The 23,405-nt window shown below is 52.8% G+C and overlaps 1 protein-coding gene across 3 annotated transcripts; it reads left to right on the plus strand.

Annotated features, from left to right (window-relative positions):
* GNA15 (G protein subunit alpha 15) lies at positions 1-23,070 on the plus strand. Of its 3 annotated transcripts, none has more exons than XM_070415764.1 (7): positions 5-553; positions 7,771-7,955; positions 12,285-12,439; positions 13,110-13,238; positions 15,752-15,881; positions 17,023-17,176; positions 20,581-20,684. In XM_070415764.1, exons 1-7 carry the CDS (start codon positions 409-411, stop codon positions 20,616-20,618), a joined length of 936 nt encoding a protein of 311 aa, XP_070271865.1. In that variant the 5' UTR covers positions 5-408; the 3' UTR covers positions 20,619-20,684. The 3 variants fall into 3 exon arrangements, with proteins under 3 accessions (XP_070271864.1, XP_070271865.1, XP_070271863.1); XM_070415762.1 differs by lacking the exon at positions 20,581-20,684 and adding an exon at positions 22,164-22,485 and having other exon boundaries at positions 9-553; XM_070415763.1 differs by lacking the exons at positions 17,023-17,176; positions 20,581-20,684 and adding an exon at positions 22,164-23,070 and having other exon boundaries at positions 1-553.
* The last annotated feature ends 335 nt before the right edge of the window (positions 23,071-23,405 follow it).

The following is a 23,405-nucleotide window of genomic DNA, read 5'->3' on the forward strand; positions in this document are numbered from 1 at the left end:
TGAGGAAGGAGGGCCTAGACAACTGCTGGGACCCAGACTGCGTGGAGCCCTTCCCCAGCCGCCCCGCCCTCCCCAGGGGCACCCACCTCTCCTGGCTGCCACAGTCAACCTGTTAGGCCGGGCTGGGCAGGTCTGGAGATGGGCGGGGAGCCCTGAGCCTCCGCACCCCCTCTCCTGCTCCTCCTCCTCCCCCACTGCCCTGTGCCCGGCACTCAGGCCTCTCCGAGCTGGGCTGCCTGGGTGCCTGAGGCCAGGAAGCCGGGGGTCCCCAGGGGGGTGACCCCCAAGAAGAGGGCAGCTGCTTCACGCTTGGCTGCCGGGAGCCCTTCCTGGAGCCGTCAGGGTGGGGGTCCCCTCCCCCAGGGGGCCGGGGCCATGTTGCCTTGTGCCTTCTGAGGCGCCCGCATCATGGCCCGGTCGCTGACCTGGCACTGCTGCCCCTGGTGCCTGACGGAGGAGGAGAAGACGGCCGCCCGGATCGACCAGGAGATCAACAAGATCCTCCTGGAGCAGAAGAAGCGGGACCGAGGGGAGCTGAAGCTGCTGCTTCTGGGTGAGTCCAGGGCCTGGCGAGCGGGCAGAGGGGAGAGGGCTGGAGGAAAGGGTCCTGGCCTTCGGGGTGGGAGAACCTGGGAACCCATTCGCCAGATGGGAAGACTGAGGCACAGAGAACCCCAGTTCCTCGTCCAAACATGGGTCCAGCCATCTTGCGGAGCATCTGCAAGAACGGAGGTGGCCCCACGGGATGGCCTGGTGGGGCCGGCCCCAGCCTGGCAGGCCCAGCACGCCCTACCGGCTCTGTGTCATGGGAAGGGAGCCATGAGCTCGGGTCTGCCGCCCGCCCGGGCCAGTGCGCCCTGGCCTCTCCCTCTGTCGCCGTTCCCCACAGCCCCCCAGTTCCTCTCTCGCTGCCACACCACCAGCTGAGAGGGCTGGATGGACCCCAGTTCTGCAGGTTGGCTAGCATGAGTTTTGTGGGCGGAGTGTTGCCACCTCGTTGGGATTGATTGATTGGTTCATTCAAACGATCAAGATCCATTAAGTAACTCCTGGAGACACAGCAGCAAAAGATATGGGAGTTGTCCCAGCCTCCATGGACCTCATCTTCTCATGAGGGAGATAGACATTAAGCCCATAAACTAATAAGCAGATAAAATAGTTCCCAGCAGCTAGAAGATTGAGGAGGAAAATTAAACCAGATGAGGGAGTAGGGGTGACTGGAAAGGCAGTAGATTGTGACCTCTGAAGCCTCAAGTCTTGTTGTGTCCACGTGTCCACTCCCCTAACCACTTTGCCCTGTGTATGGCCCCAGGGATGTGGGCCTCGGAGGGTCTCCCAGGACTCCCTGAACTCTGGGTAGGGGCTGGGGAAGGTCCTGAAGTCACATCTGCCTGGGAGGCTGCAGTCCCCTCTCTCTTCCCTTGCTCAGTGGGAAGCCCTGAGGACGGGAGAGAGGAGAGGGAGTGGTTGGGAGCACTGGACCCCTAGGAATTACACCTTAACTGAGGGACCTTCCAACTTCTGACATTGCTCTCTCTTGCTGAACTAGTTACCCCCCCCGCCCCCCCATTAATTTCTCCAAGAAGATCTGACATGGCATAGAACTCAAACTCCGGCCCCCGGACCTCTCCAACCCCAGCTCTGTTTACTGGCCATCATGTTCCAGCTGCACACATCTGGCTTCTTTGCTCTTCATTGAATATTTCATGTCTTCCTTAAACGTTTGGTAAAATCATCAATGAGCTGTCTGAGCCTGGAGAGTTTTTAATTCAGAATTTAATTGCCTTAATAGCTATTTCTATGTTATTTTCTTCATAGATAGGCTATCATTATATTAATAATAGAGGTGACATATTCATATATTATTTATTATTTTTAATAAATAGGGCTATTTAAGTTATCTATTCTTGAGTAAGCTTTGGTTATTGGTGTCTTTCAAAGAATTTGTTGATTTCTTTAAAATTGTTAAATTTATGGGCATAACATTGTTTACAACATTCCCTTATCATCCTTTTTGGGTGTGTAGGCTCCAAAGTGATGCTCTTATTTAATTCTTTTGTTTGTTTGTTAATCCTCACCTGAGGATATTTTTCCATTGATTTTTAGAGAGAGTGGAAGGGTTGGAGAGAGAGAAACATCGAAGTGAGAGAGACACATAGAGTGGTTGCCTCCTGCACACACCCCAACCAGGGCGGGGGATTGAGCTTGCAACCGAGGTATGTGCCCTTGACCGGAATAGAACTTGGGACCCTTCAGTCTGCAGGCCGATGCACTATCTACTGAGCCAAACTGGCTAGGGCCCTTCTTTAACTCTTCGTTTTTAGTCCTTTTTCATGTCTAGGCCTTTACCGATGTTAGTGATCTTTCCTTGTACATTTCAAGTTCATTTATCTGAACCCCAGGACCTTTGCACTTGCTGTTCCTCCTGCCGAGAGCTCTCAGTGTCACCCCAGCCTTTGCACGGCTGGCACTCTCATTCAAGCAAGGTCCCAGCTCAACTCTTACCTCTTCAGAGAAGTTTTCCCTGAATTCCGTGGCCACACGGGCAGCCTCATCCCTCTCCATCCTCAGCTTGACTTTTCACTCACTGACACTCTTCAATGTTTACCTGTTTATGGTCTGCCTCCTCCAGTGCAAGAGTGGGGACCACTCTCATTCACTCCTGAACCCCCAGCAACGAGCCCAGAGGACAATGAGCCTGACGTATTGTAGATGCCTAGTGCACGCTTTGTAAATGAGTGAACAGCTGAATGAATGAGTCAGTCCTGATTCAGGGGCAGTTTGCCCCAGGGCTGGACCATCTTCCTGGAGTGGAGAAGGTCCCTTGCCCGACACCACTCTGACCACTGCACAGCCAGCCCCAAATCAGGGCGCCCCTTCTGCTGGTGTGGGGAAGGGAGCAGGGAGAGGAGGCTGTGTGTGTCCCCAAGCACTGATGTTGCCCTGTGGGCTGGTTTCGACCACCCCATCCATCCCTGCCCTGAGGCCGCCTCCACACCTCCCTCCCTTCTTGAAAAGAAGTTACTTTTTCCTGAAGGTTTGCTGATCCTTTTGAGGATGAAGGCCATGGGGTTACAGGGTGGGAGGGGAAGATTGTCTGTCCATGACAGGAAGTGATCACCTCGTTGGGGAGGGGAACAGTCGGAATGAAGCCAGCTCTGTCCACAACCCCAGATGGGGACACCAAGGGCCAGGGAGGTGAAGGGACTTGCCCAAGGTCACACAGCCAGGAGCGGAGCCCAGAATTCCAGTTCCAAGTCCGTGTGTTTGACCTTCCTGTGAACGTGCCTCAGGAGAGAGAAGCCACAGAACCCCAGTGACAGACAGGGAAACCGAGGCCCAGGGCCGTGGCAGCATTGGTCGGGGTCAGTGGCCAGTCTGCCCCCCACTCCCTGCTGCCCAGACTGGCTCCTGTACCCCAGGAGCCCCATTTCCCGGGCGGGGGAGTCCGGGACTGCCTTCCCTCTGGCAGGAGCCACATGCTGTCTCGTGATGCCCTGGAGCTTGGCCCGCTCCTCTGGGCAGCTGCTGGGTTCCGCTTCCTCATCCATCCCAGGGGGAAGTATCACTTCCCGTCTGGGCGGCGAGGCCCCGCCAGGTGGATGCAGCTGCCCCACAGCCCCCGGCCCCACGCGGGGGTTTCCTGCGGCAGACCAGGAGCCGGGCTGGAGACGTTCCAGGGCCCTTCGTGGCTTCAGGACTGGCATGAGCTGCCAAGAGGGGTTCCAGCCGGGGAGTGAGTTCTTCAGAATTCAGGCTGTGATCCATTCATGACTCACAAAATCCACGTTGTGGGTAGAGACCAGATGTTTTTTTTCTTCTTCAATAAAACAGAAGAGATGAGAAGGAAAGAAAAATCAGTGCATTGCAATGGTGTCAACTGTTGCTTCCTGAGACCTGGGTTCTCTACTTTGGGAGGAGGCCCGAGGGCTGAGGGTTGGAAGGCAGCCGAGAGGTCAGAGGGGGCAGCACCCGGAGGGGCCGTCCAGCTTATGAGTGTCTGTAGAAAGGTCACTTAACAGGTCTGTCGATGTCACCTGGCCTCCCGGGCTGGCCTTGTCCCTTTCTGTGGCTGAAGGGCCCACAGGGCCTGACTTTAGTCCTCTGCTGCTCCACCAGCTGTGTGGCCCTGGGGAAGGCCTGTCAGCTCTCTGAGCCCCGCGTCTCCTCTGTAAATGGACAAGCAGCAGGAACCTTAGGAGGACTGACGGAGGGCACGCACGGGGCGCCTTGTCCCTGTCCCGGCAGATGCCAAGGATTAAGTCATGCCCACTGTGATGATGAAGATGACGTCAACTGCTGTTATAATTGTCATCATTGAGGCCGCACATTTGGAGCTGCTGGTGTGATCATTTAAAAGCCCGTGAGCTCTGGACTCCGACAGAGCTGGGTCTGACCCAAGGCAGTCCCCTCAACACATCTGGGATTCAGTTTCCCTACCTTGGGGTCCAGCCATGGCCGGTGTGCTCAATGGTTAGAGCACCCACCCACGTACCAAAAGTTCGAGGGTTCGCGTCCCGGGTCAAGGGCATGTACCTGCGTTGCAGATTTGATCACTGCCCAGATCGGGGGTGCCTGTGGGAGGCAACCAATTGGTGTGTCTGTCTTAAATCGATGTTTCTCTTTTCCTTTTTTAATATATTTTATTGATTTTTACAGAGAGGAAGGGAAAGGGATAGAGAGTTAGAAACATCGATGAGAGAGAAACATCGATCAGCTGCCTGCGCCCACTCCCTACTGGGGATGTGCCCGCAACCAAGGTACATGCCCTTGACTGGAATCGAACCTGGGACCCTTCAGTCCGCAGGTGGATGCTCTATCCACTGAGCCAAACTGGTCAGGGCAATGTTTCTCTCTCTTTTTTTTTTTTGTCTCTCCCTCTCTCCCCGCTCCCTCTTTTCCTTCCACTCTCTCTACAAATCTATGGGAAAATAGCCTCGGGTGAGGATTAACAGCAAAGAAAGGGAGGCTCAGGTGAGATGGTGCCTCATGCCCTCAGCTCTCAGGGCCCAGCCACTGCTGCCATCCCTGATGCCAAACTTCTGAAGCCTAGAGGTTCCCCAGGTTTCTCAGTGGGAAGCGAGGCCGGGGGTTTCTACCGCTGACCGCGACATCCAGATGTTTCACTTCCGGACTATTTAGTGAGCTTGACGTGTCCTCTTCCTGAAAGTCAAGGAATTCCAGAATCCCAGACACACGGCCCCGCCTTGGAGAGCTCCAGATTAGGGGCCTGTGGGACCTGTGAGGTGCCTTGGTGTGTTTCTTTTAAAGAAAACGTTTTATTTGGGAGTAATTTTAGATCTACAGAAAAGTTTAAAGATAGCACACAGGGTACCCTCTACTCCTAAGCAGCTTCCCTCACATTCAGCTCTTATAGACCTGCAGCGCCATTTTTTTCCTTCTTAGCTTGTTTTAAAATGCGTTCCGACTTATAGGAACATTGTGCCTGGCTTCTTCTACAACATTTTTGTCTTTTTAATTTATTGATTTTAGACAGAGAGGGGGGCAGGGGGAGAGAGAGAAAAAAACATTGATTTGTCGTTCCACTTACTTACCAGTATGTATTCATTGGTTGCTTTTTGTATGTGGCCTGACCGGGAATTGAACCTGCAACCTGGGCCCATCCTGGCGATGCTCTAACCAACGGAGCTAGCTGGCCAGGACTGTAAATGTTAGCATTCGACCACATTCCCTTTATTCTCCTCCCCCAAATATATAGCATGTATGTGCTACATGGAAGTGTATGTACACGTATGATTTATTGGATGCATGGTTACAGCTGTCATTTCTTTACTATAGTTAATAGGCACATAGTCACTGTTTTCTGAACTGTTTGTAGCTTGCAGACCTGGAGCCTTCTTACCCCTGAAGACTCCAGGGGATTTGAGTCTCACCACAAAGCAAAGACTCCCCAGGACCATGAACAAAAGCTGGCGATGAGCGTGGGGCACTGCTGTCAGCAGGGCACACCCGGCTCACCGCTGCCAGCTTTCCCGCTTCCCCCACTCCCCCCACTAACGTCCTCTATGGCAGCACAACAGCGTCTCTTTTTCTTAGGCCCCGATTCCCGTGGACTTATGACACCCGGTGCCACCTCCGACCTGCCCTTGTCACCCTCAGATGTGCTGGCGTTGGGTGGGGGGGTGGGCGGGGAGGGCAGGGACAGGATACCCTGGGGGCTGATGCAAGGCAGCCCCCTCCTTCTCCTGCCTCCCACACTCTCCACCCTCCTCCCTGCTCCCCCCTCTGCTCCCATTTCCTCTTTCTTGGCTCCACCAGGCCACCCCTTCCCTTTTTGCTGCTTTTCCAGTTCCTCCTGCCGCAGTCCCCCCTTTAGTCCCTGGAAAGCCCCCACACCTGTGTCCCCCAGGAGCCAGGCAGGTTGACCAGATACTGGAGGAGCCTTCCTGGCTTGCACCTCCCACCTGGCCGTCACACCCATTTTACAGACAGAAAACAGAGGCACGGAGAGAGAGGGAGGCTCTGGAGCTCAGACAGCAGGGAGCGGAGCCTTGGAGCTTCTGGTCCGGGGCCCTTGAAGATTCCAGAATTGATATCACAAACCCAGGGCTGGCTTTGTGTGTGAACAGCCTGGGCGGCCCCCAGCGCCCTCACTCCGAAGGGTCCTGAGGTTTTCATCTTGCACTTGGCCCTGTCGGCTCTGCAGCTGGCCCTGGAAGGGCCCCTCTCCCGGTTCTGGTTCATAGCAAGGCTAGGACTGTTGATTCTGTCTCCCAAACATCTCACCAGCTCCTGGATCCACCCCATCCCGGTGCCTCTCGGCCCTGGTACCCCTCAGCCTGTCCTCCGCCACCGCAGCCATCAGAGGGCGCATATGAGCACCTGAGTCCCGTCCGTCCCTCTGTCCACAGCCCTCCAGGGCTCCCACCTCCCTGGGGTAAAAGCCCAAGTCCTCCCCCAAGGCCCTGCATGACCTGCCCTGTCCCTTCCATCACAGTGGTTCTCAACCTTCCTAATGCCTCGACCCTTTAATACAGTTCCTCATGTTGTGGTGACCCCAACCATAAAATTACTTTCATTGCTACTTCATAACTGTAATTTTGCTACTGTTATGAATCGTAATGTAAATATCTGATATGCAGGATGTATTTTCATTGTTACAAATTGAACATAATTAAAGCATAGTGATTAATCACAAAAGCAATATGTAATTATATATGTGTTTTCCGATGGTCTTAGGCGACCCCTGTGAAAGGGTCGTTCGACCCCCAAAGGGGTCGCGACCCACAGGTTGATAACCGATGCTCTATCACCTCCTCCCTTCACTCCCCTCCAGCCTCACAGGGCCTCCTGGTTGTCTGTGGTCTACAGGGAGAAAACAGCCATAGACTATTCAAACACAAATGGGTGTGGTCATGTGCCAATAAAACTTTATTGATAGACACTGAAACCTGAATTTCATATAATTTTCACAGGATATGAGACAATTTTCTTTTGATTCCTTTCAAGGTAAAAACCAGAACCATAAAAAGTATCAGAAACAGAAAAAAAACATACAAACTGTAAAAACTCCCCAGCTGTGCACAGACAGGCTGTGTCTGGATGTGGCCCGAGGGCCACCGTTTGCAGACCCTCCCAGGAGCCCCTCACACTGAATGCACAGGCAGGGCTTATGGAGATCCATGGTGCACAGGCAGGGAGACTGAGGCAGAAGCGGTGGACGCTCACCAAGGTCATAGTGTGGCCTGGGCCCAGGGGTTTGAACGCAGGAAGTCCGGGTTGAGATTGAGCGATGGCTCGTGTCCGCAGGCCCAGGTGAGAGCGGGAAGAGCACGTTCATCAAGCAGATGCGCATCATCCACGGGGCTGGCTACTCGGAGGAGGACCGCAAGGGCTTCCGGCCGCTTGTCTACCAGAACATCTTCGCGTCCATGCGGGCCATGATCGAGGCCATGGACCAGCTGCAGATCCCCTTCAGCAGGCCCGAGAGCAAGGTGAGCGTCCTGGGGCTGCCGCGTGGGTGCCACGGGGGGGCGGGTCCCCACCACGCTGCCCCTCACATGTCCCCCATGCATCCCCAGTGCTCATCCCTTGGACCCCTTGGGCGTGGGAATCCTGAACCAATGGCCGTTCCCCTGTGGAAATATTAATACAATGGACTGATGACTGCAGGGAAAGGCTGTTGTGCAATTCATGCCTCACACCCCCTTTTTAAGAACACACATTACTTTTTGTGGTAAGAACACTCAACATGAGATCTACCCTCTCAAATTTTAGGTGCAGGTACGGTACTAGCTGGAGGAAGGATGGGCTCAGAGCTCTAGAACGATCCGTCCTACTGAGGGAAACTCGACCTGGCCACCCTACCTGACTAGCGACAGCACGTGGCCCCTCCCCAAGCCCGTCTCCCTGTTCCCTTGAGTCTGCCCGTTCCGGATGCCTCCTGTAATGGGGTCGTGTAGTATTTTTCTTTCATGGCTGGCTTATCTCACTTAACATGAGGTCCTCAAAGTTTACCCACGTGGACACCTATTGTAGAATTTCCTTATTTGTATTTTATTTTTAAAATATTTTTATTGATTTCAGATAGGGAGAGAGAGAAACATCAATAATGAGAGAGAATCATTGATGGGCTGCCCCCTGCACACTCCCTACTGGGAATCAAACCATGACCTCCTGGTTCATAGGTCGATGCTCAACCATTGAGCTACACCAGCTGGGCTTTTATTTTATTTTTCAGTTTTACAGTTACATTCAATATTATTTTGTATTCGTTTTAGATATACAGAATAGTGGTTAGATGACCATATACTTGACAAGAATTTCCTTTTTCTTTTTTTAAAAAATATAGTTTTATTGATTTCAGAGAGGAAGGGAAAGGGATCAAGAGATAGAAACATCAATGATGAGAATCATTGATTGGCTGCCTCCTGCATGCCCTCTACTGGGGATTGAGTCCGCAACCCGGGACTGCGCCCTTGATCGGAATGGAACCTGGGACCCTCTATCCACTGAGTTAAACCAGCTAGGGCAAGAATTTCCTTCTTTTTAAAGACTGAATACTATTCCACTTACGGACCACATTTTCTTTCTTTTTTTTTATTGCTTAAAGTATTACAAAGAGTATTACACATGTCTCCCCCCATCCCCCCTTGACCTTCCCCCGGCCTCCCCTCCCCCCCAGTGTCTTGTGTCCATTGGTTATGCTTATACACATGCATACAAGTCCTTCGGTTGGTCTCTTACCCCCCCCCCCCCCCCCCCCGGACCACATTTTCTTACCCAATCATCTGGGTTTTCTCTACATTTTGGCTATTGAGAATAGTGCTGCCATGAACATGGGAGTGCTCATATCTTTTCGAGATATGCTTCCCAGTTTTTTGGATGAACACCTAGAAGCAGAATTGCTGGATCATATGGTGATTCTATTTTTAAGTTTTTGAGGAACCTCCATACTGGTTTCCATAGTGGCCACACCACTTTGCATTCCCACCACCGTGCACGGGGTCCCCATTTCCCCACATCCTCACCCACATGTGCCGTTTTTGGTGTGGTTGTTTTTTATAATGGCCACGCGAACAGGGGTGAGGTCACATTCCCTTTCTAAAACCTGGAAGCATCTGGTTTGTGAATATGAGGTGGTCCAAGGACGCTGGAAGAGGGACTGGAGGCTGTGGTTCCTACCTCACAGGGCTGATGTGAGGATGTGATCAATTAAAGGTGCTGAAAGCGCTCGAAACAGTGCCTGGAATGCAGTCTGGGCTCAGTCGTGTGAGTGGTGATATGATCATTTAATCCTCACAACAACCCCTTTCAGCGATCACCCCAGTTTAGAGATGGGACAGGGGCTCCCCCTGAGGATAACCACGTCTCATCTTTCATCGCCATGTATGAGCTGCCTATTTTTTAAGTTCTCGAATTTTCTGGAATGATCTTTGGCGTCTGGCTTCTGGTGCCGTATGTCTGTGATTCATTTATCTTTTGGGGGCCAGGGTCAATTTATTTGTCCATTCTAATGTTGGTGACCTTTGGGTCATTTGCATATTTCTGTTGGGTGTCTACCTAGAAGGAACATGTAGAAGACACTGTTTTCCAAGTAATTGTAGCAAATCACATGCCCCCCAGCAGAGCTCCGGTTGCTCCCTGTCCTAGCAACACTTGATGTTGCCGTCGCTTCATTTAAGCCAGTGGTTCTCAACCTTCCCAATGCCGTGACTCTTTAATACAGTTCCTCATGTTGTGGTGACCCCCAATTTCATTGTTACAAATTGAACATAATCAAAGCATAGTGATTAATCACAAAAACAATATATAATTATATATGTGTTTTCCGATGGTCTTAGGCGACCTCTGTGAAAGGGTCGTTCGACCCCCAAAGGGGTCACGACCCACAGGTTTAGAACCGCTGATTTAAGCCATTCTCGTGGGTGCTTGGTGGCATTTCATTGTTGTTCTTGTTTTTGTTTTAAATATATTTTTATTGATTTCAGAGAGGAAGGGAGAGAGAGGTAGAAACATCAATGATGAGAGAGAATCAGATTGGCTGCCTCTTCCACGCCCCACGCTGGAAATCGGAGCCTGCAACCCAAGCTTGTGCCCTGACCAGGAATCGAACCATAACCTCCTGGTTCATAGGTTGATGCTTAACCACTGAGCCATGCCAGCTGGGCTCATTGTGGTTTTGATTTTCATTGCTCTGATGAATAATGAGCTTGTGCACCTTTTCATATGTTTGTTGGACACTTGGATACTCTTTTTTGTGAAGCAACTGTTCAAATCTTTTGCCTATCTTTTTTTTTTTTTTTTTTTCTGATCAAGCCTCAATTTTATTTTTACCTCTTTTGCCTATCTTTTTCCCCACTTAGAAAAGTACAATTCCTTAGTTTTTTTCTTTCCTGATTTATAGCAAATTCTATAATTTGTATATTCTGGGTATAAGCGCTTTCTTACTTTCACATCTATTGTTAGATTATTCCTAGGTATTTGCTAGCTCTTGATGCTACTATAAATGTGATTTAAATTCTTAAAATTTTCCACTAGTTAGTGGTTAGTATATAGACACATATCTTATTTTCATTTATTGATCTTTCATTTGGGGACCCCGTTAAGTTCACTTGTTTATTCTAATAGTTTATCTACAGACTATTTTGGATTTTCTACACAAAGCCGCGTCGTCTGTGCATAACCACATGAAATTTCTCCCATTGCAAACCCGACCTTTTATTTCTTTTTCATGTGTTAATTAGAAATGGTGTGAGTGGGCCTCGTTGTCTCGTTCCCAGTCTCCTGTGTTTTAAGAGCAAAGGACCCACATTCACTTCCTTCAAAGCACATTAAGGACTATTCAGGGCCTTCACTGAATATAAATTTTACTCTGAATTTTTAGAAGGATGTGTCTCTTAATTTTTACTTTTAAAATTCTTAATCATCTTTTTAAAACTTTGAAGTTAATGCATTTTCAGGCTGTGTATTAGTTTGTTCAGGCTGCCATCACCAAGCGCCACAGTCTGGGGAGCTTATACGTCAGAAATTTACTCTTTCACAACCTGGAGGCTGGACGCCTGAGGTGGAGGTGTTGGCGGGGCTTGTTTCTCCTGAGGCGTCTCTCCTTGGCTGGCAGGTGGCTTCTTCTCTCCGAGTGCTCACATGGTTGTCCTTATTCTCTTCCTATAAGGACACCGGTCAGAGATCAGGTCAGGACCCACCCTAATGACCTCATTGGAACGGGAATCACCTCTGTAAAGACCCCCATCTCCAAAGACAGTCACAGCCTGCGGTCCTCCGGGTTAGGACTTACACTTAGGAATGTGTGGAGGACATGGGTGGTGGACAAAACCCGGCCATAACAGGCTGCGAGCCGTCTCATTGATCCTCTACAGGGTTATTCTCACACCCCCAGGCCTTCCCCCGTCCCCACCCCTGCGGCTGTCACGTGCCCTCCCTCAGGGTGAGACCTGGGCCAGGTGCTTCTCGTGCCTCAGTAGCCTAATCCGTAAACTGGGGGGATCTGTAGGGACTTGTCTCCTGGGAGTCAGGGAACCAGTGCCTGTGAGGAAGGGGGAGCCCCACAGGTAGGAGGCCTCAGTGCACACGGGCCATGGTCCTCTGGAGCTCGTTTCTCTGCTGCCCCTGGTACTGGGGCAGCACTTTGCCGCCACGCTCCCTCCGTGGGCAAATGCATGAAGGAGCGCCTCAGAGGAGGCAACCGCGGTGGGGATGGGCAGGGTGCGCACGGGTAGGAAGGAGAAGCAGCCGAGAAAGGAGGGGAGGGCCTGGCTGGGATGTCAGGAGGCTGCGCTGACCTGCCCTGTCCTTCCCTCCAGAACTATGCCAGCCTGGTCATGAGCCAGGACCCCTACAAAGTGAACACCTTTGAGAAGCGCTACGCCGTGGCCATGCAGTGGCTGTGGAGCGACGGCGGCATCCGGGCCTGCTACGAGCGCCGGCGCGAGTTCCACCTGCTGGACTCGGCAGTGTAGTGAGTCTGGGGTCACGGCGGCGGGGTGCGGGGCGGGGGGGCGCGTTGGGCATAGCTGCAGGTTGGAGAGGCAGCCAGCAGAGACCCAGTGCCAGGATCACACCTGCACAGAGGGGGTCCCAGGGGGCCGACTCCCACCCCGGGGACTGGCTGTTGGGCATCCGCTGGCTGTGCGATGGTTGACGTTGTTCCTGGGGTGAGGTGGTTTGGGGATGACATTGTCTCTGGGGTGAAATTGTCCCTGGAGTGACCCTGTTTTGGGGGTGATGTCATTGGTGGGGTGACACAGCTGCTAGGGTGACTCTGCCCCAGGGGACACCATTTCTGGGGTGACCCTGCTCATCATCACATGGTGATACTGTCCCAGGCATGACGGTGGATGCCCGGGGTGGTGTCACTCCTGGTGACAGGCCCCAAGGTGACACCCCTCTGCAGCGCTGCTGTTCTCGGGGTCACACCATCCTTGGGGTCACGCTGCTTTAGGGGTGAAGCTGCTTCTCCCATGGCTCCCATGGCCTCAGGGTGGTGCTCCTGGGGCTCCCGCAGACCCCAGAGATCCTGGCCCCTCGTGGGGGGCTCTCCCCTAGCAGGGTCCTCACGGGGCCCTGGGGGTGGGTCTGAGAAGCCAAGGAAGTCTGCGGGGCCAGGCTCAGGGCTCCCTGCTCCCCAGCTACCTGTCGCACCTGGAGCGCATCACCGAGGAGGGCTACATCCCCACCGCCCAGGATGTGCTTCGCAGCCGTATGCCCACCACCGGCATCAATGAGTACTGCTTCTCCGTGCAGAAAACCAACCTGCGGTGAGTGCAGGGCCTCCTGGGCGGGGAGTGCTTCCTGGAGGAGGGGCAAAGCAGCTGGGGCCCTGAGGAAGGAGTAGGCGTTTCCTAGACCCGGCCCTCAAGGGGCTCCTAGGTTGAAGGAGGTAGAATTGGACATAAACACCCCATAGCCCCCCCCCCCCCCCCATACAGTCAGAACCGGGACCTGGAAGAGCCCAGAGTGAGGCACCAGAGCTCCAAGGGGGAAATCTTCCTGGAGGAGGGGACACTGGTATTAGGGCATTGAAGGATGAGTAGGAGTTCTCTAGTTCCGACCCTTGAAGGGCTGTTGTGCAGGAGAAGACAGAGACAGTGTGGTCAGAGTTGTGCCAGAGGGATGGATTTGGACTGGGAAGCTCAGAGGTTGATTCCTCTAGTGATCAATAAGGGGGTGAGACTAGAAGTCCAGAGAGTCAGGAGGAGGCAGGAGCCATGGTCCAGGCAGGAAGGGTTAGTCATGGCCAGGGCAGTGGCCATGGGGATGGAAATGAGGGGATGGTGCAAGAAATGTTTCTGATGTAGAAGGGCAGGACTAGATGAGTGTGGGACTGAGAGCAGGGAGCTGGAAATGTCTCCCAGTTTTCCCATCAGGGTGACAGGGTAGGAGGTGGAGCCACCATGGCGGCGGCAGCAGGATGGGGGGTATTAGATAAGAGGATAAGGTCCTTGGGGCACATAGAGTCTGAGGGGTCTAGGGCATCTGGGAGGTGACTGGGCACACACAGGCCGGAGCTGGAAGACAGAGGTGTGGATGGGCATGCAGCATCACGGCGTCGGGAGGGTGATGCCTAGTGTCAGAGGCCAAGGAGAGGCCAGGAAGAATACAGCAGAAGCGACTTCTGAGATCGGCAGTGAGAGCGTCATCAGTGTCCTTAGCAAGCTGCGTGTCTGTGGGCTGATGACGGAGCTGGGAGAGTGCAGGGTGATGCCTGGAGACAGGGGTGGTGATCAACCCACATGTGTTGACTCTCTCACTCCCCTGGACCACCCTCCCCCACCTCAAACATGCTGTTCTGGCCTCTGCAATAGTCCTTTCCTGGAAGGTTCATAAGTTAGCTGTTTGCCATAGGTCTCGTCCACTAGATGGAGAGTCCCACACGGTTAGGGGCTAAGTTTCAGTCTCCTGCTTCATAGTGATGATCAGATCCAGATCAGAGTGGAAGTTGGTAAATGTGGGAGGATGGCTAGAAAGATGGAAGGATGAATGTGCGGATGGATGGATGGATGGATAGATGGATGGATGGATGGATGGATGGATGGATGGATAGATGTGTAGATGGATGGATGGATGTGTGGATGGATGGATGGATGGATGGATGGATGGATGGATGGATGTGTGGATGAATGGATGGATGTGTGGATGGATGGATGGATGGATGGATGGATGGATGGATGGATGTGTGGATGAATGGATGGATGGATGGATGGACGGGTGAGTAGATGGGTAGATAAATGAATAGATCAGTGAATGGATGGATATGTAGTAGAGGCTGGATAGGTGGGTGGATAGATGTATAGATGGGTGGACGGATGGGTAAAGTTTAGGAGTGAAGGTAGTGGTTGGGGATGCTCATAGGGAGGCTGGGCTGGGGAGGGGATTTCTTGGTGGGAGACTTGAGTATGTTCTTTGGCTAAGGAGAGGGGCTAATCGGTGGAGTGAGGGTGCAGAGGAACTAAGACTCTGAGATGGGAGGCTGGCAGGAAGTGTACCCCACCTGTCTCAGTCCCCAGAGCCCCAGTCTCAATCGCTGCACCCAATCCCACTCGGGACAGGGGGGCTTGAGGGTCTGATGCATGAGAGGGGCAGGTCTCTGGGATTAGGAGCCGCAGGCACGGCCTCTTTCCCCTCCTGTGCAGTGGGGCAAGTCCCTTCTCGCTCTGAGGCTTCTGGCATTTCCTGTCGGCTGCCTGAGTAACGGCTGTATCCCCGGGGAAATGACGCAGGGCTTGTTATCAGTGACCCACATTTCTTAGAAGAGAGCACAGGAAGGCAGGAGGGCTCGGGCCTCTGTTGTGGAGTGTGGGGGTGGAGGCCCGGCCCTCGCCCGAGGCCACACACAGAGGGGGTGGCGTTGGCCGCTGGACGTCCCCTGGCCAGCCACAACGCAGCGTCCCCGTTTCACTGAGTTGTGCTGACAGCCTGCAGTTTCTCCTAGGACCTAGGCCAATCAGCCGGAACCAGGGCAGACTCCGGATGTGTCTGACCTGCTGGCCTCCACCTTGAGGGTAGTAATCAGACAACCCAGTGCAGTAGAAGTTCAGGAAAGTCCCCTCTCCTCTCTGTACCTCAGTTTCCTCATCTGTATAATGGGTGTCATGGGGGGGGGGGGCGTTGAAATGCAATAACACATAAGAGGCGTGGGCCCAGGGCCTAGCCCCTATTCTTGCTGCTCGTCATCTTGATCTTGGCACATCTCAGATGTGATTGGGACCTGGGGTGCCACGCTGGGGGGTCCTGATTAAGCCCGAGCTCTGAAAAGGGGCGATTCTGGCAGGATCGTTGACGTTGGGGGCCAGAGGTCAGAACGCAAGAAGTGGATCCACTGCTTTGAGAACGTGATCGCCCTCATCTACCTGGCCTCGCTGAGCGAATACGACCAGTGCCTGGAGGAGAACAACCAAGAGGTGAGGGGCCACTGAGGACGGAGGGGGCGCCATCTTCTCTGCTCTTCTCCTCCCCCTGGCCCAGGGACCCCCAGGAAGCCCCAGTGCCACTTTCGAGCGGGCCTGTGTGTGTCCGGTGTGGCTCTGAGCCTCACCTTCCACTCTTTCGTGATCAGACCATTCAGCCCCAAGACTCCGATTCACAAGCGTTTGTGTTGCCAACAACACTCACATGTGGCGCGTGCGCACACACACACACACACACACGGATATTCATGTCCTGCGTGTCCTGAGACATGCCCCCCGACCACCCCCCGGAAGCACACACAAACTGTCCTGGAAATAGTGTCACACTGCAGGGACTATGTCACGCTTCTATCCAGAAATGCTGGTGAGGATCAGTCTTCCTTTGTGACCTCTCCTCCTAATTACACCCAGCACACAATCGCGGGCACACTGTTACCTGACATGTGCACTTTCGGTGGCTCAGTGTCACAGAGGCCGTCTGGGCATTCGAGAGGGAGACGCTATCATTTTGACTTTCAGGTTGAATCAGACAGAACGAGCCCGAGGTCGCTCTGACATAGCTCTTGCCACCTGACCTGTCCTAGTTTGCTGGGGCGGCCGTAACCAATGACCGCAAACCGGGAGGCTGAGACAACAGAAAAGTATTCTCTCCGGGTTCTGGAGGCAGAGGCTGAGGTCAAGGTGTCGCAGGGCTGGTCCCCGGAGGCCGTGAGAGAATCTGTCCCAGGCTCTCTGAGCTGCTGGTGACTCTGGAGTCCTTGGTGTTCCTTGGCTTGCAGATGCATCAACCCACCTCTGCCTCCGTCGCCACATGGCATCCTCCTTGTATGTGAGGCTGTGTCCAAATTCCCCCTTTTTGGGGGCATCAATCATTAGACTTAATGCCACCCAATTCCAGTATGACCTCTTCGTGAATTCTAGGACCTGCTTCCAAATAGGGTCACAGGCTGAAGTTCCAGGGGGACATGAATTGGGGGGAGGGCACTAGTCAAACCAGTTGAGGCACAAAACCATGCTGGGTCCACATAGGCAGCCGGCCACGCCTGCTCGGACCCATCTCCACGTAGAGGGAGGGCTCCTGTCTGGGCCAAGCTAGCCGATCTGAGCGATGAACAGCCTGTGTCCCCCAACCCAGAACAGAATGAAGGAGAGCCTGGCCCTGTTTGGCACAATCCTGGAACTGCCCTGGTTCAAAAGCACATCTGTCATCCTCTTCCTCAACAAAACCGACATACTGGAGGAGAAGATCCCCACCTCCCACCTGGCTACCTACTTCCCCAGCTTCCAGGGTGAGTTCTAGAACCTTCTATACCCTACCCAACCTCCCCCCCGCCAAAAAAAAAAGCAGTTCCCAAGGGAGATGCTCCATCCAGGCCCTACTCCAGCCTGGAGTCAGTGGAGTTTCAAATACGATTGGACAAACCTGAGTTCCAGACCCAGATGCTTTCACTGCCCAACCTCTCTCTGTTCTCAGTTTCCCATCTGTAGACTGGGGATAAAATAACAGATGCCTTCACACTTGATGTAATTGCTTAAAGAAGAGAATTCTCAAAAGTCACATATTATAGATGTGAGGGTGGGTCTGCTGGATAGAGTCCATTGTCATAAAGCACACCCAAAAGGCATCAACAACTATTTCCAGGATCTTCTTAGATTTTTGACCTTTTCTTTTTCTAACTTTCATAGTCATCTCAGCTATACCTAATCGGATAGCATTTTTTTTTTTTTTTTTAATTAAATTTTTATTGTTCAGATTACATTTGTTCCTCTTCCCCCCATAACTCCCCTCCTTCCAGTTCCCGCCCCACCCTCCGCCCTCACTCCCCACCCACTGTCCTCATTCATAGGTGCACGATTTTTGTCCAGTCTCTTCCCGAATCTCCCATTCCCCTTACCCCCCCAAAAATAGTCAGTCCATTCCCTTTCTATGTCCCTGATTCATTATAATCACCAGTTCATTCTGTACATCAGATTATTTATTCACTTGATTCTTAGATTCACTTGTTGATAGATGCATGTTTGTTGTTCACAATTTGTATCTTTACCTTTTTCTTCTTCCTCTTCTTAAAGGATACCTTTCAGTATTTCGTATAATACTGGTTTAGTGGTGATGAACTCCTTTAGCTTTTCCTTGTCTGTGAAGCTCTTTATCTGACCTTCAGTTCTGAATGATAGCTTTGCTGGATAAAGTAATCTTGGTTGTAGGTTCTTGGTATTCAGCACTTTGAATATTTCTTGCCACTCCCTTCTGGCCTGCAAAGTTTCTGTTGAGAAATCAGCTGACAGTCGTATGGGTATTCCCTTGTAGGTAATTGAGTCTCTTTCTCTTGCTGCTTTTAAGATTCTCTCTTTGTCTTTTGCTCTTGGCATTTTAATTATGATGTGTCTTGGTGTGGTCCTCTTTGGATTCCTTTTGTTTGGGGTTCTCTGCACTTCTTGGACCTGTAAGTCCATTTCTTTCACCAGGTGGGGGAAGTTTTCTGCCATTATTTCTTGAAATAGGTTTTCAATATCTTGCTGTCTTTCATCTTCTGGCACCCCTATTATTCTGATGTTGGTACGCTTGAAACTGTCCCAGAGGCTCCTTACACTATCTTCACACTTTCGGATTCTTTTTTCATTTTGCTTTTCCAGTTGGGTGTTTTTTGTCAAATCTTTGGTTTGATTCTTGTGCTCCTCTGGTCTGCTATTGGGTATAATATTCTTTATTTCAGTCCGTGTATGCTTACTTTCTAATTTCTTTATCGTGGCATCGAGGGTCTCATTAGTTTTCGTGAGGCTCTGCACAAATTTATGGCAAGCCCTCAAAATTGCGATTCTTAGCTCCATATCCTCCATTTCTGTCATGTTTTTTTGTCTCCGCATCTTTTATGCTTTCTTGGTGCACCCCCTTGTGGTCTTTGTGCGCAGTCTTGTTCTAGCCAAGCCTTAATTGTTGTCCGGATAGCATTTTTATTTTTAAATCTGTGACTGACCTCTGCGCGTTTGTCCAAAGCACACAGCTCAGTTTTCACAGCTACAACAACCCTTTCATGAGGGGCTTGTAGCTAATAGATGTGTGTAGTGTCTCATTAAGTGCATATCAAGCAGGAGGAATACAACAGGTTTGGGAACAAACCTTTGGTGCAACCCGAGGCACAAAGGGCCCCGGCCAACTAGAGCGAGTGCAGTGAGTGTTGGGCACCAGGTAGAGACGTAAGGTTTTGGTGAAACCAGGGAAGGGGTGTGTTAGCTAGATATTGGGCCACTGTGAGGGTAAAGGGAGCTGCTAGAAGTATCCCAGCTGAGTAGCAAATGCCCCCCAAAGTTGGGGGCTTAAACCAGCCATTTCACTTTGCTCACGATTGAGGGGGTCAGGAACTTGGGGAAGGTTGAGGCGGTTGTTCACCTGTGGTCCATGTGGCATCAGCTGGGGTGGGTGGGATTGGAGATGCACATCTGAGATGGCTTCTTGCACCAGTGTATGGTGACTCTGTGATCCTCCACCTCTCCCTTCCTTCTTCTCCTCCTCTCCCTCCCCCTCCTCCTTTTCCTCCTTTTCTTCTCCCTCCCTATCTCTCTATCTCTCTCTCTCCCTTCCCCTCCCCATATCTGGTGTCTTCTACTCCAGGGCTAGCTCATAGCATGGCTGCCTCAGGATGGTCAGACTTCAGCCCAGGTGGAAGCCTCTGCTCATGACATAGCCTAGGAAGTCCCAGGTGGTTACATCCGCCTTATTCTATTGGCCAATAAAATCACTCAGGTCAGCCCAGACTCTAACGGAGGCACCGTCTACATTATGATGGCCAAATGGCATGTGACTACAGGGAGCAATGACAGCCATCCCGGAGACAAGCTGTCTTTGTTTCCTTGGGCTGCTGTGACAAATGGCCACAGACTGGGGGGCTGAAAACAACAGACATTTATTCCCTCACAACCCAGGAAGCTGGAAGTGTGAAACCAAGTGAGTGGCAGAGCAGGGTCAGTTCCTTCAGGAGGCTCAGGGGAAGAATCTGCTCTAGGCCTCTCTCCTAGTTTCTGATCATTGCCTGCAGTCTTAGCATTTCTTTTCTTTTTAATATATTTTATTGATTTTTTACAGAGAAGAAGGGAGAGGGATAGAGAGTTAGAAACATCGATGAGAGAGAAACATCGATCAGCTGCCTCCTGCACATCCCCTACTGGGGATGTGCCCACAACCAAGGTACATGCCCTTGACCGGAATCGAACCTGGGACCCTTCAGTCTGCAGGCCGATGCTCTATCCACTGAGCCAAACCGGTTAGGGAAGGGCAGCATTTCTTGACTTATAATGCATCATTCCAATCTCTTCCTCCATCGTCACACGGCCTTTTCTATCTCTGGTTGTCTCTCCTTTTTTTTTTTTTTAAAGCCTCACCAGAGGACATTTCCCATTGATTTTTGTAGAGAGTGGAAGAGAGAGGGAAAGACAGAAAGAAACATCCATGTGAAACACATCGATTGGTTGCCGCCTGCACAAGCCCTGACCAGGGCCTGGGCCAGGGAGCAGCCTGCAACCGAGGTACATGCCCTTGACCAGAATCAAACCCAGGACCCTTCGGTCCGCAGGCCGACGCTCTATCCACTGAGCCAAACCAGCTAGGGCTCTCTCCTCTTTTTATAAGAACACAAGTCATTGAATCTGGGGTCCAACCTAGTTCAGTATGACCTCATTTCAACTTCACTCTTTACAGCTGCAAAGACCCTATTTCCACATCCGATCACATTCTGAAGTTTGAAGTGGACATGGATTTGAGGGGACACTATTCACCCCGGTACACAACCAACCATGGTAGATGAAGCCCTTAGTTTGCATGTACTAAGCTTTGGTGACATCACCGTGGGTGGGAGCCCCTGGCCTTGTCAGAGCCCATGTGGCCAATCTCAGCCGGTCATGCCCGCAAGACTCAGAGTCTGGGCAGCAGATGTCAGCTTATTCCAGGGTGGTGGCCTGGGCACCCCTCGTCACCCTTCCCAGCTGGGCAGCACTTGGAGAGTTTGAGAAGCAGATAGTTTTGAGGATTGTTTGCTTTTCTCAAGGTCAAAGGAAAACTCCGTCCTTTTCTCCCAGCCAAAGAGGCTTCAGCGCCCATATACTAAGCTTATGGCTCTCGGCCCTTCTTTCCTGGTACTAAATAATACTCGTGACAATAATGAACAATAACAATGAACACATCTAACACTGGTGGAAGCACTCTATGTATTATTGACTTGTTCAATCCTCATTAAAAAGCCCTGTGCAGCCGTAGCTGGTTTGGCCCCGTGGATAGAGCGTCAGCCTACAGACTGAACGGTCCCAGGTTCCATTCTGGTCAAGGGCACATGCCCGGGTTGCCGGCTCGATCCCCAGTAGGGGGCATGCAGGAGGCAGCCGATCAATGATTCTCTCTCATCATTGATGTTTCTATCTCTCCCTCTCCCTTCCTCTCTGAAATCAATAAAAATATATATTTTTTACAAAGTCCTGTGCAGTAGGACTCCTTCACGGGGAAACTGAGGTACAGTCACTTGCCAGAAGTCACACAGCCAGGGAGTGACAGAGGCAGGCTTCCAATCCAGGCCGTCTGGAGTCAGAGATGGCCGGTTTTACCCACTATGCAACCCGCCTTTCTGAGAGAATGACAGCGCACACTCCTGAAGCTTTCTGATGACTGAGCACGGAGCCCTGGGCACGATTGCTTTGAATCCTCACAACTCTGGGAGGCCTGGGGCTAGTCCTCATCCCAATTTTACAAACCAGGAAACGGAGGCTCACATGGGTCACATTTATTAACATGCACGCAAACTAGTAGGTAGCAGAGCCAGGCTTTGGGCCCTGAACTCACGTTGTGCTTTCAATGCAGCAGCCCATGTGCCTCACCAGGGTGGCCATCCCTCCCCTTCCCCTGGCCTCGGTTTCCCCGTGTGCACCAGCCTCTGTCTCTGCAGCTCCGCTTCCCATCCCTCCAGCTCCAAGCCCAGCCAAGAGCATCTCTTCAACACAAGCTCTGCTCAGAGTCCCAGAGCTGAGCCTCATTGGGCCGCCCCAGGTCATGTGACCCCGCCAGCCTGATTCTGCCGATGGCTGGGCTGGAGTCACGTGACCTGCTAGACAGATAAAAGCTGGCCGTCCACCTGTTGGAACCGTAGTGGGTGCTGGACTGGGGGGGGGGGTCCCCTGCAGCCCTGAGTTGCCCATATCGGGAAGACAGTTTCCGGAGACCCCCCTTGATCTCAGTAGGGGGTCCCCGTCTGCCCCAGGAGCCTGTGTCCTGACGCCCTCACTCCTGCCCCCCAGGCCCGAAGCAGGACGCGGAGGCAGCCAAGCAGTTCATCCTGGGCATGTACAGCAGCATGTACGCCGGCTGCGCGGACGCCGCCGACGGGGGCAGGAAGGGCTCGCGCTCCCGGCGCCTCTTCAGCCACTACACGTGCGCCACGGACACGCAGAACATCCGCACGGTCTTCAAGGACGTGCGGGACTCCGTCCTGGCCCGCTACCTCGACGAGATCAACCTGCTGTGACCCAAGCCCCGCCTCCCCGGCTCGGACCAGCGAGCGGCCCTCCGGACCTGCGGGCGGGGCGGGGCGGGGCCGGGCGGCGCTCCGGGAGCCCCGATGCCTCCCCGGTCGCTCCAGGCCCACGTGGCCGGGGGGCCACGAGTGAGTTGCGGAAAGCCAGTCGCCGCCGCTCCTCTGCCCTTTGCCAGGACAGCTCCTGGGGTCCCCACTCTTGACTCCTCGAAAAAGGAGCACCATGGCCACCTGGGGTCCCCGGGGTGGAGGGGACGATGAAGAGAGCAGAGGACGGAAGACTCAGGACCCCCGCTCCGGGTCTGTCCCCTCCTGGGAAGAAGTCCGGGACCCCCGGGGGTGGTGCACCCCCTCAGGGATCGGGCAGGGGGCCCGCAGGCCCAGGAACCGGACTCTGGCGCCCCTTAGTGGACAGGAGGTGGTATCTCCCAGTCTGAGGTTTGGGTAGCTCAGAGGCCGCCCTTGGTGGGGAAGAGACCCCTGGAAAACGGTGTTAAGAGCCTCATGACTCGAGGTGTGTTCTGTTACGGTTTGCAGACGAGGGGCACGGAGGCTCACAGGTCTCCCCCTCTTTCCTAGGCTGGGGGCTGGGTGCGCTGCATCTTGCAACCTGTATTTATTCCCTCATCTGCAGGGCCCCTTGTGAGTTGGACATTAAAGAGATGACATTCTGGAGGCCTGTGATTTCTCAGGGGTGCCCTGTTTACGCCCCCCCGCCCCCCACACACCGCGGTCCCTTCTCAGGTCTCCTGTCCCACGAAGGGTAGAAACATGGGGAAGGAAGGAAAAAAGGTTATACTTGTTCACCGCCCTGTGCTGGGCACGGCATACAGAGCTGTCCAGGAAAGCGCACACTCTGAGCCAAGAGGTAGAGTCCAGCCTCTCTTCCTGGAGGGGGGCGCATTTAAGCCCACCCTATGTTGCTATTTACCCCAAATTCTAGCGGCAGCTCCCACCCATCTCTGGTGAAGATGAAGATAATGGCTCTACTTAAGCCAGATCATGG

The sequence above is a fragment of the Myotis yumanensis genome, unplaced genomic scaffold (genome assembly GCF_028538775.1).
Source record: "Myotis yumanensis isolate MYYU_CA2020_CCGP unplaced genomic scaffold, mMyoYum1.0.hap1 SCAF_5, whole genome shotgun sequence".
Taxonomy (NCBI): domain Eukaryota; kingdom Metazoa; phylum Chordata; class Mammalia; order Chiroptera; family Vespertilionidae; genus Myotis; species Myotis yumanensis.

What these genes read in the sequence shown, in the direction of transcription:
- GNA15 (XM_070415762.1), top strand. Translation starts at nt 409, where the DNA reads ATGGCCCGGTCGCTGACCTGGCACTGCTGCCCCTGGTGCCTGACGGAG. An exon ending in TCAGCAGGCCCGAGAGCAAG is followed by an intron (nt 7,956 to 12,284) that starts GTGAGCGTCCTG and finishes CCTTCCCTCCAG; the next exon opens with AACTATGCCAGCCTGGTCAT. An exon ending in TGGAGGAGAACAACCAAGAG is followed by an intron (nt 15,882 to 17,022) that starts GTGAGGGGCCAC and finishes CCCCCAACCCAG; the next exon opens with AACAGAATGAAGGAGAGCCT.